The sequence below is a fragment of the Coturnix japonica genome, chromosome 38 (assembly GCF_054131305.1).
Source record: "Coturnix japonica strain WE chromosome 38, WE-NBRP24, whole genome shotgun sequence".
Taxonomy (NCBI): Eukaryota; Metazoa; Chordata; class Aves; order Galliformes; family Phasianidae; genus Coturnix; species Coturnix japonica.
In genome coordinates this window covers 1404866-1419643 of record NC_140700.1, presented here as the reverse complement: position 1 = coordinate 1419643, position 14778 = coordinate 1404866, and the positions used below count along the sequence as shown (strand labels likewise).

Sequence of the window (14778 nt, the reverse complement as noted above, 5' to 3'; positions counted from 1 at the left end):
CACAGGTGCTGTGCAGATGTTCTTCACTCCCTCGCTATCTTGAGCTGCCACAAACCAAAGGCCGATGGTCCTGCAGGAACTCTAAGTGGTCCCCACCCTGCTCTGGTGGTCAGCTGGGCTGGGTCAAGCTTCCTTTGATGGATGGGGTGTGTGAAATGAAGTTGAGTGTGACCACAACCTCTTCATTTGCCAGTGCCCCAGCAGAGAGCAGCACAGAGTTGGACTCCTGTGTCCCCATCTGGCATTGCTCTCCACTTCTCAGTGCTTGAAATGTGAAGAGAAGCCTGGACTGGAGGTGGGGATTTGGCCACAGAATTAGGCAATCCAAGCATCTAGGCCTCTGAGCTTCTCTCATGGAAACCAGTGTTGTGCCCCGAGGACAGCAGGGTGACACGGACTCTCAGCTATCAATGGGAACTGCCTTTAGCTTTTGAAACTTTGCCTCTGTTGGAGAGCTGAAGTCTTGTGCCGCCTCTGGTCCCTGCTTACAGGAGATATCCACGCTGTTGGAAATGGAGCATGTCCCACATGGGATGAACTGAGGTGGTGGTCATGGAAAGGGCATGAAGTGCTACATGGGCTCATGGGAGTTCTTCCTTCTCACCTTCCTTTGAACACCAGAGATGCCCATCTCTGGCTTTCAAGCATCTTGCTTGCTTGCAGAATTATTCAAATACTCATTATCTTAAAGGAGACATCACATTTTCAAGCCCACCTGTGTACTGCAGTTCCCTTCCAGCAATGGCTGTACGTTCTGAACAGATCCGACCCATCTCCAAAATTCAGACCAGCCTCAGCAAACAGACTTGAAAAACATCATCCTGATTATTGCTACTCACTCCTCCAGAGGATGTTCAGAACAAAATCCATGTGGATTTGTGATACTGAGTCCTAAAGTCAGGTTGCAGGTGATGGCCCTTGGTCTTGGTTGCTGCTGGGTGACAGGGTAGGGCTTCCTGGGCATGGAGGAGCAGGTGTGGGATTTCTGAGCCAAGCTGGTGGCTGTTTGTTCTGCCAGTGCTCAGGGGAACAGGCTCCAGCATGTGTTCTTGGTAAATAAATGAGATTACATCAAGAATACACCCAACTCCTATAATTTACTTTTCATCTTAACAAAACCAGCCCATCATGACTCTGGATATTGCCTACTTGCTTGGGCAAAAGGGTTAACAATGAAGAATATTGGGTTTCTTTTGTTTGCGTTCTGAATTCTGAGTCTTAAGAAGCTCAGGAAATCCCTTTTTCAAATGAGAGAGCCTCAGTTCATGGTGTGAGTCCAAGAGCTGTTTTGCTTAAAGCTCTAAGAAGTGTGAAGGTCTGGCATTGCCACCAGCCACCCATGCACTGCCACCTGTGCCCTGTAATCAAAACTTGCTCAGTTCCTTACCAGTTGGTCTTCCAAACAGTGACCTGGGACACTGATATTGAATTCATGGAGACAACCACTAGCACTTCTCATTGTCTGGAGAGGATGGGGCTTAGGATGTCCTGGAGACAGCCAAGGTCAGGAGAGGGCCTTTGAGCACCCAATGGAGCTGTGGCTGTCTCTATTCATTGCAAGAAGAGGGACCTCACGGCCTTTAGTGGTCTTCCAATTCAAGCTATTCTATGATTCTATGAAGTCGACACCCAGGGCTGCTGCCATGGCACCACCAGATTACAGACCTCTCAGCCAGTCTTGACGCCTGCTGCACCTCCTTCCTCCCTCCTTACCATCCTGCTCTCCTGCCATGCTATAACATTTCTCAATGCCAGAACGCTCCCAAAGACCAGCATCAATATATGCTGTACTGTCCTTAGTGGTGATGCTCTGAATTTGCACTCTGTGCATTTTCTCTGCTATGTGAAAAACTGTAAGAGAAAGCTCCACTGCCTTCCCTACCAGCACAGCAATAGTCAGAAGGGACTCAGAGCTGCTGCACAAGTTGCTCAATGACTGTGCTGTGCTTGCATGGGCATTGTGCCTACATCTGCTGTGACATATCTGTCTATAAATCCTGCAAAGGCAACAGGGCTTTGGGGAGCTGCTGTCAGTGGGGGAAGCTTGGAAGTGTGTGATCCCCTTTATTCCAGTCTACCCATGGGATGATCCACTGGTCCCTCCCTTCACTAAACCCTTGAGAACCTTTGGAAACAAGCAGGATTGGTTTTGTGGAGACCCTGAGACACAAACAGTCCAGGCAGCGAAAGGTAAGGGAGCATCACTGCTCAATCACCTCCAGCACACACACGTCAGCAGAAAAGCTTCTAAACTCCAACCACACGTTTTCTGGCCCCTGGCCAGAGCTGTCAGAGTGGTGATTTCAGCAGAAAGTGCCTTTTCTCCAAAAGCAGCAGCCCTTGGATCTGCAGGGTTTCAGCTGCTGTCCGGGCTGGGCCTGCAGGAAGGCTGAGGGCTTGGCTGCAACAGCGCAGCTCCCATCCATGCCAGACCATCCTTCCGTTCAGTCTGAGTCTTCAAAGGAGTCTGCACTATTAATTTTGCTGTCTTCCCTACCACAAGCAGTAAATCTCCTGACAGCAGGGAGAAGAAAGCAACGAGCTCAGCTCTGCACACAGGAGGATGCTCCGGCATCATGGCACAGCTCATCTTCCTGCACCACCGCGTGGATCCTGCCCACAGCACCTCCTGCTCTGAGCCCACACCTCCAGCTCTCACACTGCTGATGGCTGCCACACCTCAGCATCTCCCCCTCAAATCCCACCCCCCCATCCCAGCAGCCCTGCTCCATGCTCGCATCTGGCTGCTGCTGTGGTTGGAGAGGAGCATCTTCTGGAGCGCTCACTGCCCACATCTCCCCGCTGCAAAAGCAGGACTTTGTTTTTTCTGCTTTGTACTCACTGGACAAAAATGTCATGGCTTTTCCCACTTTTTCTATTGTGCTTCCAGCATTCACCGCAGAGCTCTCTGTCCCTTCTCACTCACTCAGGGCCCTGCAGAAACACCGCTGCCCTCAGCCCAGCACCTCCCAGCATCACCTGCCACCAGAGGCAGCTGCTATCGCTGTTGGGTCACAAAGACAAGAACAGCTAAAGGAGTAATGAAATGAAAGGTCCCCCTGGCATTGCTGCCTCCGTGCAAAGAGCTGTACAGATAAATATTAAGGAACAGAAAATCTGCTTTCCTCCATCCCACCACAGGGAAATAAACTCGGTGCCATTCACAGTGCTGGGCAGTCACTGCCTCTTGCTGTGCTGGGACAATCCAGCACTACAAAACAGAGCAACGCGGTGGGCTTCTGGTGGGGAAAAGGTTTTGCTTTCCAGATACACTGATGGGACAGCAAAGCAAAGCTTGGCAAGTTGGCACCCGTTTTTTCCAATGATCTGTGGAGGCAAAGGCTGCAAAACTCTGAATGTCTTTGTATTTTCACAGCTTCCCTTGAATGACATCATCCTTCATCCAAATGGACACTCTCAAACACATTGAATTACTTCCAGTGTTAGCATCCTTGTCACATCATGGTCCCTCTGGGTCTGATGAGGAGCCCCATTTGCAGGGCTGTCTGAGCTGCAGGTGCCTCCTCCTGTACGGTTCGGTCTCTGTGAGTCCAACAGGGTTCTGTCTCAGCCAAGAGCTTCTGGTTGAGGGTTGGAAGACGCCACTCAGTGCTTCACAACTCAGCTTTTCCAGTGGAAATTTGAGACATTCTGGCAAAGAGTGCGATGTTCTGAAGGAAGTGTTCAATTTGAGGAGAAAAATGCATTTTTCCATTGACAAAAGCCCTGAAAGAGAAACTCCTCTCTCTGTCTCTCCCATGGGCAGGCGTCAGCCCACAGCACTCAGAGCATTGTCTGAGAATGTGATGGCAGAACCTCGTGCTTTGGGGCCAGCTTCCCTGCAGGCCCCTTGGGGCAGCCTGCATTTCACAGCACAGCGGTATCAGCAGGACCTGTCATTGCAGCTGCTCTGTTTTTGGGCAACACGACCCCAGATGTACCATGGCATGGAAATTGTGCAACACAGACATCCGTCAGAGGGTCTCTGGCCAGGGATGGACTGAATGGGAGGAAGCAGGAAATGTGGGATAAAGCTCTTGAGAAGTTATTATTGTAATAAGGTAAGGGAAGTGGGGGAGGTGTTGGTAAGGCCATTGGTTTTGCAGCCATTCCACAAGCAGTTCCCACCTGGTGAGAGCACACTGCACCCACAATGGGCTTAAAGCCCCCAGTGAAGCCAAATGCTTCCACAAAAGTATTTTCCAGCATGGGAACCACTCTGAACACTGGCAGAAGGAACAGCAGGGGAAGAGGTGGCAAAAGGAACATTTCCCTAAGCTCCAAGTCAAAGGCACTTGGAACCAGCCGGGGCAGTAAGGCAGGACCTGCCCGACTAACCAAGGAGAAAAAGGACTTGGGAGCAGTGCTAAGGGCCAATGCTCTCATTTCACAAATCTTTCTCTCTCTTTTGCTGCCTCTTTTCCAGGCTCTGGAGCTTGAACCTTAGAGAGCAGGTATTTTGGTGCAGAAGGTAATCCAGGCCTCTGATCCTCCTTTTTAACCCCAGAGGACCCACAAGTGCAGGAAATGCACCCATAGCCCTTGATCTTGGAAATGAGATGGCAGCTCACGTATTTACAAAGCTGTACCTCAGAAGTCTTGTAATTTGGGAAGAGCGTCCCCAAAGAATGAAAAGAAAGGGAATATTTGGACCAGAGGCAGACGCTTTGAGTGCCTTTGAGCCCAGCTCATGCACTTAGCTTGCAAAAATAAAAGAATTCTGGTGTTTGGTTGTTTGTTGTTTTTTTTTCTGTAGAGATTCATTAGATTTCTTTTGTAACAATAATCCAGGACAACAGCATTGCTTTTTGTCATGGGGTGTGAACCAACCTGTGCAGACTGTGGGCTCAGTGTATTGGAGCCGTCACAATGTGCCAAATTAGAGAGGTGAAATCCTGACAGCTCTTCCACCGGATCCCTGGGCTTCACCTCCCCAGAGGCAATGGAAATGAACCCTGAGAAATCACAGACTTGGCCACGCCAAAGACAGTTACTAGGTTTCAGCGTTTTATTAGCTTCATTAACTTTTATCACCAATTAATTAAAGACTTCACCAAATGATCTCCCCATTCCTGGAATTACTGGAAGAGGGGATGTTTGAACATCACCACTGTTTGGATGCCTACAACACACTTGTCTACATCTGAGCTAGACTTGGGTTCCCTTTATAGTTCCACGAAGAGGGGCTGATCCTCCTGCAGTGTGACTCACCCGACCTACACTGAAGGTACAAATCACACCCCAGCTCCTTCAAAATGCCACCATCTCTTGTGACTTCTGCCTGCTGCGATTCCTGAATGAGGTCCATTTCTTGGAGAACACGTCTTGTCCTGTTGCTAACAGAAGAGCTATTCATTGTCACTTATTGACTTTAAGGCAATGAGTAAATAAAGAAAATAAACTCTGAGGTGATGGTTGGGCTTGTAGTGTTTGGATGACTGGGTACATGTTACCCTGTTTCCAGTATTTCCATAGCATTATTCCGTTCACTTATCTGTACAGCTCTCTGGACCGACGAGTTGAGGTCCATCAACGCTTTCACTCTCCGTTCCATTAAATTACAAAGCAGCAGACTGGGCCAGGCTGAGCACTTGGGATTACAGTCCCATCTGGAAAAATCAAAGGAAGTCTTTAAAGCCCAGCCAGATTTTCATTGTCAGGAGTCTCCAGCTCCATCAAAGGAGAGGCAGTCTAGACAAAACACCTACAAACTTCACTCTGAAAAACGGAGCCATTGTGGTTTTTGGGAAGGGTGAGGGGGGCTTTCACAGTTTCTGCTCAGATCAACCAAATAAATTACACCTTTGAGCTCTTTCACTCTTTCATGAATCCCCACCAAGAGACTTTTGAAAAACCACTCCCCACCTCTGGTCTGCTCAGCGATCCTCTGGAGTGTGAAATCCATCAAGGATTGAATTCTGAGAAGGTTCACAGACAGCGCTTCATTGCTTTGGGAATAATCCACACTGAACAACTCCCGGAGACCTTCTCCTCCTTCTCCTTCATTCCAGCAAATGCCAGCAAATGCCAAAAAGAAGCCTAGGACACGTGATGGCAGATAGAAGCATGGACCCATTGAATGGCTTGGCTTGGAAAGGAACTTAATGTTCCTCTTATTCCAACCCTTATATTACCAGAGGCAACCCCAGAACTGAAGGGATGCCACACAGCTCCCTTTCCATGCCAGCCCACAGGCATCCTTTGGGCTAATTAGAGCTGCCTATAGCCTTCTCTCTCTCACGTTAATATGCATGGCTTCTGTAAGGAGCATCCCAGTCCTGGGGAGCCTGTCTCCAACAACACTAGTGCTAGATGGTAAATAATGAGATGCTCATATTGCCATCCCAAAAGCTTCCTGCTCTCAGCAGCAAACAGCTCCTCAAAGAGCCTTGATCTGCCTTTCCTGTGTTAGAGATCTTGTTTCTTTCTGGAAAAACACTCTGCTTCCACTCTGTTCTGTTTTCAGTGGTTGCTTTTGTGGAGAAGCTTAAACCCTACAAAGCCACAACAGTAGGGATGTAATGCATGCTCTGAGTGTGTCAAATGGGTTATTGTAGTGTTTTCTCCTTGTTCACCTTCTTATAAAGAGGAACAGACTAGAAGCATTTAAGTTGGTTGGAAACAGGGAAGCTGCCACACGAGCAGTCACTTCTGGCAAAGCCTCAGCCACCGCCTACATTGTGGGGGCCAGGAACTCCTGCACACAGATAGACCCTGAGCCTGCACACGGATGGACCATGAACACACACATGGGTAGCTCTGACACAATTAATGCCCACTGAGAAGTCACAGCACTGACTCAGTCTGTCTCCAAGATCATTCTGGATGAGATGGGGGAGGAGAAAGGAACACGAAGTGCTGGAGTAGATCCACCCTATCCAGCAGCTTCTGAAACGCCCTGGCCAGCACGGCTGATAGGTTTCCAGCCTCTGCTGGGCTGGCCCACTACATCCACGATTTCCAGGGCTTGCATCTCTCTCAGCAGACTGCAAGGCACGAGTCAAGTGCCAGCACCATGCAGGATAAGTGCAGGATGTCCTGAGAACACTGGGTGCAGGCTGTCTCCATCAGGTCACCTCCACTGGTTGTTATTGAGTGACCTTCCTCTGCCCCACGCAGTGCCCTCCAGGTAGAGGAAAGAAACTCACAGACAATGTTGTTGCTGAGAATTTCGGGGTAAAAGCAGAAACTTTTGACAGCAGGAATGAGTTGGAGTGGCTGTACTCCATGGAAGTGTGGAAGCTGTGGCATCTCTGCTGGTGGCTGTGCTCTGAGCAGTGCTGTCACACTCCACCAGTGTTTCAAATCCATCCCCCTCTTATTTGTATTCTTTGGACAGATATTCTCCAGGGCAAAACTGCTTGTCTGCATCAGCTGGAAGCTGAGATGTGGGAGGTTAAGAAGCAGGTCCAGGTTGAAGAGCTGGAGAACAGTACCTGCAATGAGCAAATAACCAGAGACAGAGCAGATGAGACAGACTCATCTCTAAGCAGATCTGTCTCCACATTTTTGTAGGAGGCAGCAGAGCCAAAGGAATGTGCAGTCTGCACACATCAGTAATAATGAATTGTTCCATTGTGACACTTAATGGGAAGAAGGTTCATTAATTACAAGGAGGTTTTACACGGTGGGGGGTTTAGCCTGGCTATGGCCAAGATCTATGGGCAAGCTCAGTGTTCCCTGATGCTCTCCCAGATTGGGAAACAGTAGGCAGAGCTTATGCAAACCTCCCACCTCTGGTTGCCATATGCTGGACCGCAGCCTGCGTGCTCCATGCTGCCTGCACTCAGCTCCCAGCACTGCCCCACTGCCTCTTCCTGCTGGACAGCAGAGACAGCCATTCCATCCTTCCTCTCCACAGACCCAGGCAGGGCTCTGACCCTGACATTGCTCTGTGTGAAGAAGAGGGGATTCCCAGCAGCCACATTTGCTCCCAGCTCCCACAGCTGCAGGACATGGAAACCTTTGCCGCCTGCTCGTGCTCCAGCTCTGCTCCCTCCCCTTTCAGAAGCAGATCCATGAGGGGATGACCCCAACACCTGTGGCCCCATCTAACTGTGAGAAAGGCACTGAAGTGTATGGGGCACATCTGGAAACCAGATGCCCTGCAGGTGACTCAGTGGCACTCCCTCTGCTCATGCACTTCACCTGTCCTGTCCAGACAAGTTGCAGCAGTGTGAGCAACAACTGAAAGCCAGCAATATCCCAAGATGACAACATCTGAGAGCCCACACTGCTGGAAACAGCCCTTTCTGAGGGAAAGTGTGGTGGGCACTGAGCATGGAATTCAAAGCACACAATTTCTGCTGGGGAGGAGCGGGGCAGGGCTGGGAGCTGAGCCCTCCTGCTGGGCAGTGGGAGCCATGCAGTGGTTGAACTGCAATGGCTCTCCATGCTCCACGGCTGCTCTGGTTTGGGTCCATGCCCTGTTCCTGTGCATCAGATTTTACAAGGCATGTGGAGTAACAAGACCAGAACACAAACATTCTCAGGAAGCCGTAGTGGTCAGGCTGCCAACAACCTGCTTACTGCTATCTGGTGGCAAGTTTTGCTTAACAGCACTACATGGTTGTACCCAAATCCCAGTGTCAGGGCCATGATCTCCACTTGCTCTGCAGGTGAGGTCTGTTTGGAGTGTGATTGGCACCAAGGATAGGTCTTTGGATCTATCCGTCCATCCTCCTCCATCAGGCACGGTTGTAACACTGAGGCTGGGTATGGTCTTGTCTCTGGTGCCACCACCTCCCACATCACCCATCCCTAAGCCCTCCTGAGAGCCACCACTATGTATGCCTGAAGACTCAACCCCCACAGCCTTATTTGGGGATGGCAGAGATCAGAAGGCATGTTGAAAATGTCCCATGTCTTTTATTTATTCATTAATTATTTTTTCCTGCAGCAACTTCCCTGGCACAGCTCCTCCCGCAGACAGCCTGCAGAGCAACTGAGCTTTGGGGAGGGGGTCTGCATACAGACCTCCTTCCATGACAGTCCCACTGCTCTCAGTGCATGTAGCCAACCTGCCCCGTCCCCCATGCAGACAAACCAAATCCCAGCCTGAAACTTCCTTAAGACACTTCCCATCTTTCAGGATCTTTTGGTGCTACTTTCATCTCCAATCCACGTATCACAGCCCTATAATAATAATAGTAGTAACAATAATAGCAATAATAACAGCGATAATAATAATACCTTCTGCATGTACGTAGCACCTTTCATCCAAGGATCTAAGTCACAATTACAGCCCCACACATTCCTGTACATTACAGCCCTATAATTCCAAGACTCCTCAAGTATTCAGACTTCAAAGGGAGCGTGGATTTCCCCTCCAGCCCAGTCACGGTGCCCAACACGTCTCAGAGGTGTTTCGAAGGTGTCTTGGCAGGAGCTGGGGAGAGGCAGGAGAGCTCTGAAGCCAAAAGGAGCCTTCGTGGGTTCCTTCCTCCCCTCTTCTGGACGCTCTCTGATCTCCCTGGGAAGTTGGTGTAGCCACGGGACATGGGGGTGCTGCTATGGGACAAGGGGCTGTTCCTATGGGACGTGGGGGTGCAGCTGTAAGGCTCTGTGTGTGCAGTGGGATGCAGACAGGCAGGAATGGCACTGGGAGGCCATTGGCACTGGGTGACATCCAGGCTGGGAACCCACAGTGGTGAATTCACCTAAAGTTTGTGCTCCACAGAAAAGAAGAAAGGAGTGGAGATGGTGTTGCCCTCAGTGAAAGCTCTTACAAAGGGCTGAAAGGTTTTCAAATAACCCAAAAGTTCTCCTTTTGGGGTCAAAGCAAAACATCTCAGGGATACCCAAAACAAATATGTTTTGGTTTGGTTTAGTTTTAATTGCATGGGAAAGCTGAAGAAAAAGAAAAATCTATTTGTTTAATGCAAGCCAACCTTTCCTCCTCCTTTTCTTTTGTATTTTTTTTTTTGTTTAGTCAAAGAGGTGAAATAGCTGCTATTTACACCTGTGTAATCAGGGTGCTCAAAGCAAGGCAGCTTCCTATAGCAAACAGGTGAGCTTAAAGATGGGCTGCTGGGTTCAGGGAGCAGTTCTTGCCTCCATGGAGCTCACCTGAGTGGGACCACTGAGGAGCAATGCCCCGAAGGCCTCACCCACTCTCCTACCTGAGCTCCCAGTTGGGATGTGTGGCTGTGGGTGGTGCTCCATTTGCATCAACACCCCACAGCCGACCCCAAAGGGATGTCCCTTATTCTGTGGTCATGTGCTACTCAGGGAGGTGACCTCCCCCCGCGGGGCTGCTCCATAGGACTCCCTGATGCTCCTATGACCCTGCAGGCACTGAGAAAGCATCCAGCCCCACTCTGCCCTCTGCTCCTCCTCCTCCTCCCCTGGGCTGAAGCGCTGCTTCTGTGCCTGCAGCACCGACCTACCCGGAGCAGAGGGGGAGCGGTGGGGAGTGGGGTAAAGCAGAGCAGCAGGGGTGGTTCCCTGCTACTGGAATTCCTTCTCATGTTCTCCATGAGAAATAGGAGCTGAGTTTTCTGTCTGTCAGCACCAATGCACGCAGTTAGGAAAACTCACTGTGCTGAGGTCGGGAAGTGCCCAGAACAGAGTAGTCTCTCCAAGCTGTGCCGTATGGGATGCAATGAGAGCCAGAGCCATCCCTACACCAATAACCCTGGGAAAGGCAGACCGTGCCTCACACCCCCCTTACTCAGCAGAGATGTTCCTCTGCACGGCCTCGCTGTGTGCTGCTGGGATTTGAATAAGGGGCAGCATTACTAATTGGTGCCTCACAGGGATGCTGAGTGCTGGAAACTACTCTGTCTACCCATGGGTTCCGATACCTCTCACAACGAAAGGGAAGGGATCCCTCAAGCAGGGCAGTAGAGAAGTGTTGGGGGGTCCCACCGTCCTACGTAGCCCCCAAGGAAGCGCCGTGCTTCCCTCTCCCTCCTCCACCCTCCTGCTGCTCCCTGACCCAGGCAGGTGCAGAGGGGGAGAGGCGTTCGCAGCTCCATCACTGCCTTTTGGCACCGGAGCCTCTGCCAGAATCAAAGCGTATTTCAAAGCAAACCCTAAACTCCTTTAATCGCCAGCGAGAGCTCCTCCTGCGCAGATCTAAGGGCCATGAGCTCAGTGTTTTCGTTGCCCCGGGCAGATTTATGAGCTTATTCTTCACGGAAGGGAGGGAGAGAGGGGAGGCTGTGGCGTATTGCTTAGCCCGGGGGGCGGGCAGGGAGGAAAAGGAGGGGGGGGGGGGGAAGACTGGGACGACTCCACGGGCTTTGGGTGCGAGCAAGGACCGCGATGCTGAGACCCAGAGCGCGGGGAGGACGGACGGATGTATGGATGGCAGCTCCCTGCGGTGCTGCGCTGTTAGCCATGTCCTTGTGCACGTTCGCTCCGTGCTGCCTTCATCAGCGCGCTCCTCATCCCGTACACCTGAGCCGGCAATCCCTGCCAGCTGCGGAGGAGCGGCCAGGGGAGGGCTGAGTTCTCCCCCTCCTGCAGAGCCGCGGGCGGTACCCAACCGAGAAGGGGACATTGCTAACACCCCGCGCCCTAGTAGCCCCGCAGGGAATTGCTCTGCACCTGGGGGCAGACTCAGTGATGATCTGCAGCACTATGGCCAGCTGGGGGCTGCACAATGACCACAGCAGGGCCCTGACTGGGGATACTGCGAGCACTGTTGGACCCAAACTGTTCTAGCAGATACTGAGAGGCGAAAAGGAGCAGAGTTTGTGACAGAGGGGCTGGGAGATGAGGAGGAGGAGACAGGGAGAGCCTCCAAGGACCTGCAGGTTTCCACCTGGTTGGAAATTCAGTCTTTAGCTGTACATTTCCTTCCAACCCACGACAAAGAGCCAACGAATCAATTTGAAGTGTCCACCACCACCATCAATATAACGTGTTTGAGAAACGTCAGGATGTTTTGCTGTGATAATTTCACAGTCCCACAGTGTGAACGTTAAATGACTGACAGGTAAACAGCCCACAAACAGGTGAAAATATGGAAATTGAAACTTCTAAAGAAGAGTTTGAGAGAAGTGAAAGCGCTGGAATCTCTCTCAGTATTTCTTCTATTCCATCAACACCGATCTGCATGCATTAAGCATTTCCTTCCCAGTGAAACAACGTGTTCCATCCCACCCCATCAGCTCTTGGTGAAGCTCTGGGGCTGAGCCCCTCTGCTGTGGCCCCACTGCTCTGCCCCAGCTCAGGGCAATGCGGGTCCTGCAGACCCCCAGACAGCTACAAAATTCCAGGAGGGTCTCCAAACGTCTCTGCAAAGTAAGAAGGTCCCCGAGAGCCCCCGGCCCCGTTCTGTTAGAGGGGAAAGAAAGAGCCACAACAGCGGCCAAAGCTGTAACGGTGTTGGGTCGTTCAGAGGTATTAGAGCTACTCGGAATGGGTGAGGCAGCAGCAACAGTGCCGTCCGCTTCGGTGAAGCAGAGGCGAAGTTCTGTTTTCATCCCCCACTCCCCTCTCCAGGGCTGGTACCGGGTATAGGGGCGGAGGGGACCGGGATGCCCTCCTAGGGCAGCTCCCATCCCCGGTGCTCTCACCTCGCTGCCGTCCTCGCCCTTCAGCCCCCAGAGCAGCCCTCCCTTGGCAGCAGTAGGCGGAGCTGTGACATGCAGCACTGCGGCCGCATCCCTCGGCTCTCTGGTCTCCGGATGCAGCGGGACGCGGTGCGGAGATTCGGGGCAGCGTCCGCCCAACACCGCTCGTCCCCGCACGGCGGACGATCCGCTGTCAGTGGCGCCATCGTGTGCGCGGTGCTGGCGGAGGTGGCAGCCGCAGATCCTCCACCCGCTTCGTACCGGGAGCACCGTTCAGAGGCGGAGGGCTCCGTGTCCCCGCACCTCCCCACCGCGGGGTAATGGGGACGGGAGGCAGCGGCTGCCTGGAGCTCCCAGCGCGGGGGGAATCCCGTGTGCGAAGTGCTCCGCGGTCCGCTCTGCTATGGGAATACAGCTTGCCTCGCACAGCTCTCCCTGTGCGTGATCTATAGTGAAATTCATCTTCTCCTGCCCTGTTTTCTTCCCAGCTGCCCACCTGCACGGTACATAAAGCGATGCCCTCGGGTGAACGGGAGCTCTCACTGGGCCACAAACGTGTTTTGCAGAGCCCCTCGTGGACTCAGAGTGCTGAACTCCTCCAGAGTAGGAACTGCATCCAAGAACCGGCCCGGAACACCAGGATGCCACACGTGAACACCTGCCCTTCCTCACACACAGCAGCAGCAAACCTGGCTGGGGAAAGCAAGATCCTTCTGGACCTGCTGCATTGCTCTCTGCTGATAGAAGCACCGAGCATCCTCCCCAGGGTGCACCATTACCCACCGCTGTGCTCCCTCCCCCGGTCATAACGTGGGGTCGTTTCCAGCCCATAGGACACCGTCAGACAGCACAGCTGAGCCCAGCTTTCGGGCTCCCCCAATCCCTACGGGAGTGGAATCCTTTGTGGTATTCATACCACAGGGGAATGGGAGATATTGAGACCATTAGAAACCTTTAAATCCAGCCGAGGGGGTGCGGGGGGGGAAGCACCTACAACATCCGTAGGACTTTAATATTTATTTCAGAGGAAATTTGGGCACAGCTGATGGCTCAGCCCAACCCAACTCCGTGAGTTATCACACCCGTGGAAGCTTTTGACAGGAGGGATCCCAAAGCAGCTGGCAGTCAGTGCTCTGCACCAGCGCTCCCTTCTGCCCTCACACAATTCGGGTCCATACAGCAAAGCAACCCCGGAGCAACCCGTGCAGAACCTCGTGTTGCGAACAGCGGAGGGGCGTGGGGGTGGCAGGTAAGGAGAGGGGGTATGGGGGTGAGGGAGGTCTGCCTCTGCTTGGCAGCTCCTGGAGGAACTGCTGCTTTCCTTTATTTCCGACTGTTCCATTTTTGTTTATAATTTGCAGAGGAAATGTCATTTGGGTGAAACCTGGCACAAAACTCCAAAGCCGGAGGGTCCGAGAAAGCGGCGCAAAGGGGAAAAAGAAAAAGGCTGTACTTACAGGTAGGCGGTCAGAGGGCTCAGGGCGGAGGGGACCTCGGGCAGCCCCAGCTCGGAGCAATCCACCGACAGCACGATGCCGTCCTGCTCGCAGTGACACTGCGCCGGACACGAGGGCGCAGCGCCCGGCTCTGCCTCTCGGATGTGGGCACAGCACGCCAGCAGAACGCCCCAGAAGATGAAGCGCTCCATCCTCAGCTCGTTGCAAGCAGTGGGGAGCCGGGGGGGAGATCAACCCCACCTTGAGAGCTGCACCGAGGGGACGCCCCGAGGCGCTCCGTCACCGGGAGCCCGACCTGCGGCAATGGGGAGAGCGGTGGGGATGCAGCCGGGGAAGGGAAGGCATTGTTGGATGATTTTGGTTATTGGGTTTCAAGGGCTGGGCAGGGGCGTGAGGCGCTCCGATGGGAGGAGTCAAACCTTCTGCTCTTTCCCTCTCTCTCTCCCTTAGAGCTGGCAGGAATTTCATTCAAAGGGAAGAAGGGGGGGTGGGGGGAGAGGGGAAAAAAAGGAAACCTCAACAAATAGAGTCGTGTTGTTAACTCCGGGAGCAGCCCTTGTTTTGTAACAGAGTTTTTTGGTCAGAGAGCAGTGCAGGGGAAGGCAGAGCCGGAGCACGAGCAGGGAGGCAGCAGCACCCAACGTGCACTTCAAGTGCTTCAGACTTCGGGGCGCTGAAACACAACCCCAAATAACGCCTCTGTGACTGCGCCGGCAGCGGGGAGGTCCGAGTGCAGCCGGCCTGAACTCGAGCTGCTGGGTCCTGCCTTGCTCCTCTCACCATCCACTGGGCAGAAG

The 14778-nt window shown here is 52.6% G+C and overlaps 1 protein-coding gene and 1 long non-coding RNA gene across 3 annotated transcripts in view; one reads left to right on the top strand and one right to left on the bottom strand.

Moving 5' to 3' along the window:
- LGR6 (leucine rich repeat containing G protein-coupled receptor 6) overlaps positions 1 to 14172 on the bottom strand; it is a 72761-nt gene extending 58589 nt beyond the window's left edge. For both annotated transcript variants that reach the window (XM_032449289.2, XM_085526726.1), the window contains exon 1: positions 13982 to 14172. In XM_032449289.2, coding sequence (XP_032305180.2) covers positions 13982 to 14172 — 191 coding nt within the window. The remainder of the gene's footprint in view (positions 1 to 13981) is intronic.
- On the top strand, positions 13624 to 14528 carry LOC146754759 (uncharacterized). Its single transcript, XR_014938618.1, has 3 exons — positions 13624 to 13773; positions 13886 to 13983; positions 14075 to 14528. It is a non-coding gene; the product is annotated as an uncharacterized LOC146754759 (long non-coding RNA).
- The last annotated feature ends 250 nt before the right edge of the window (positions 14529 to 14778 follow it).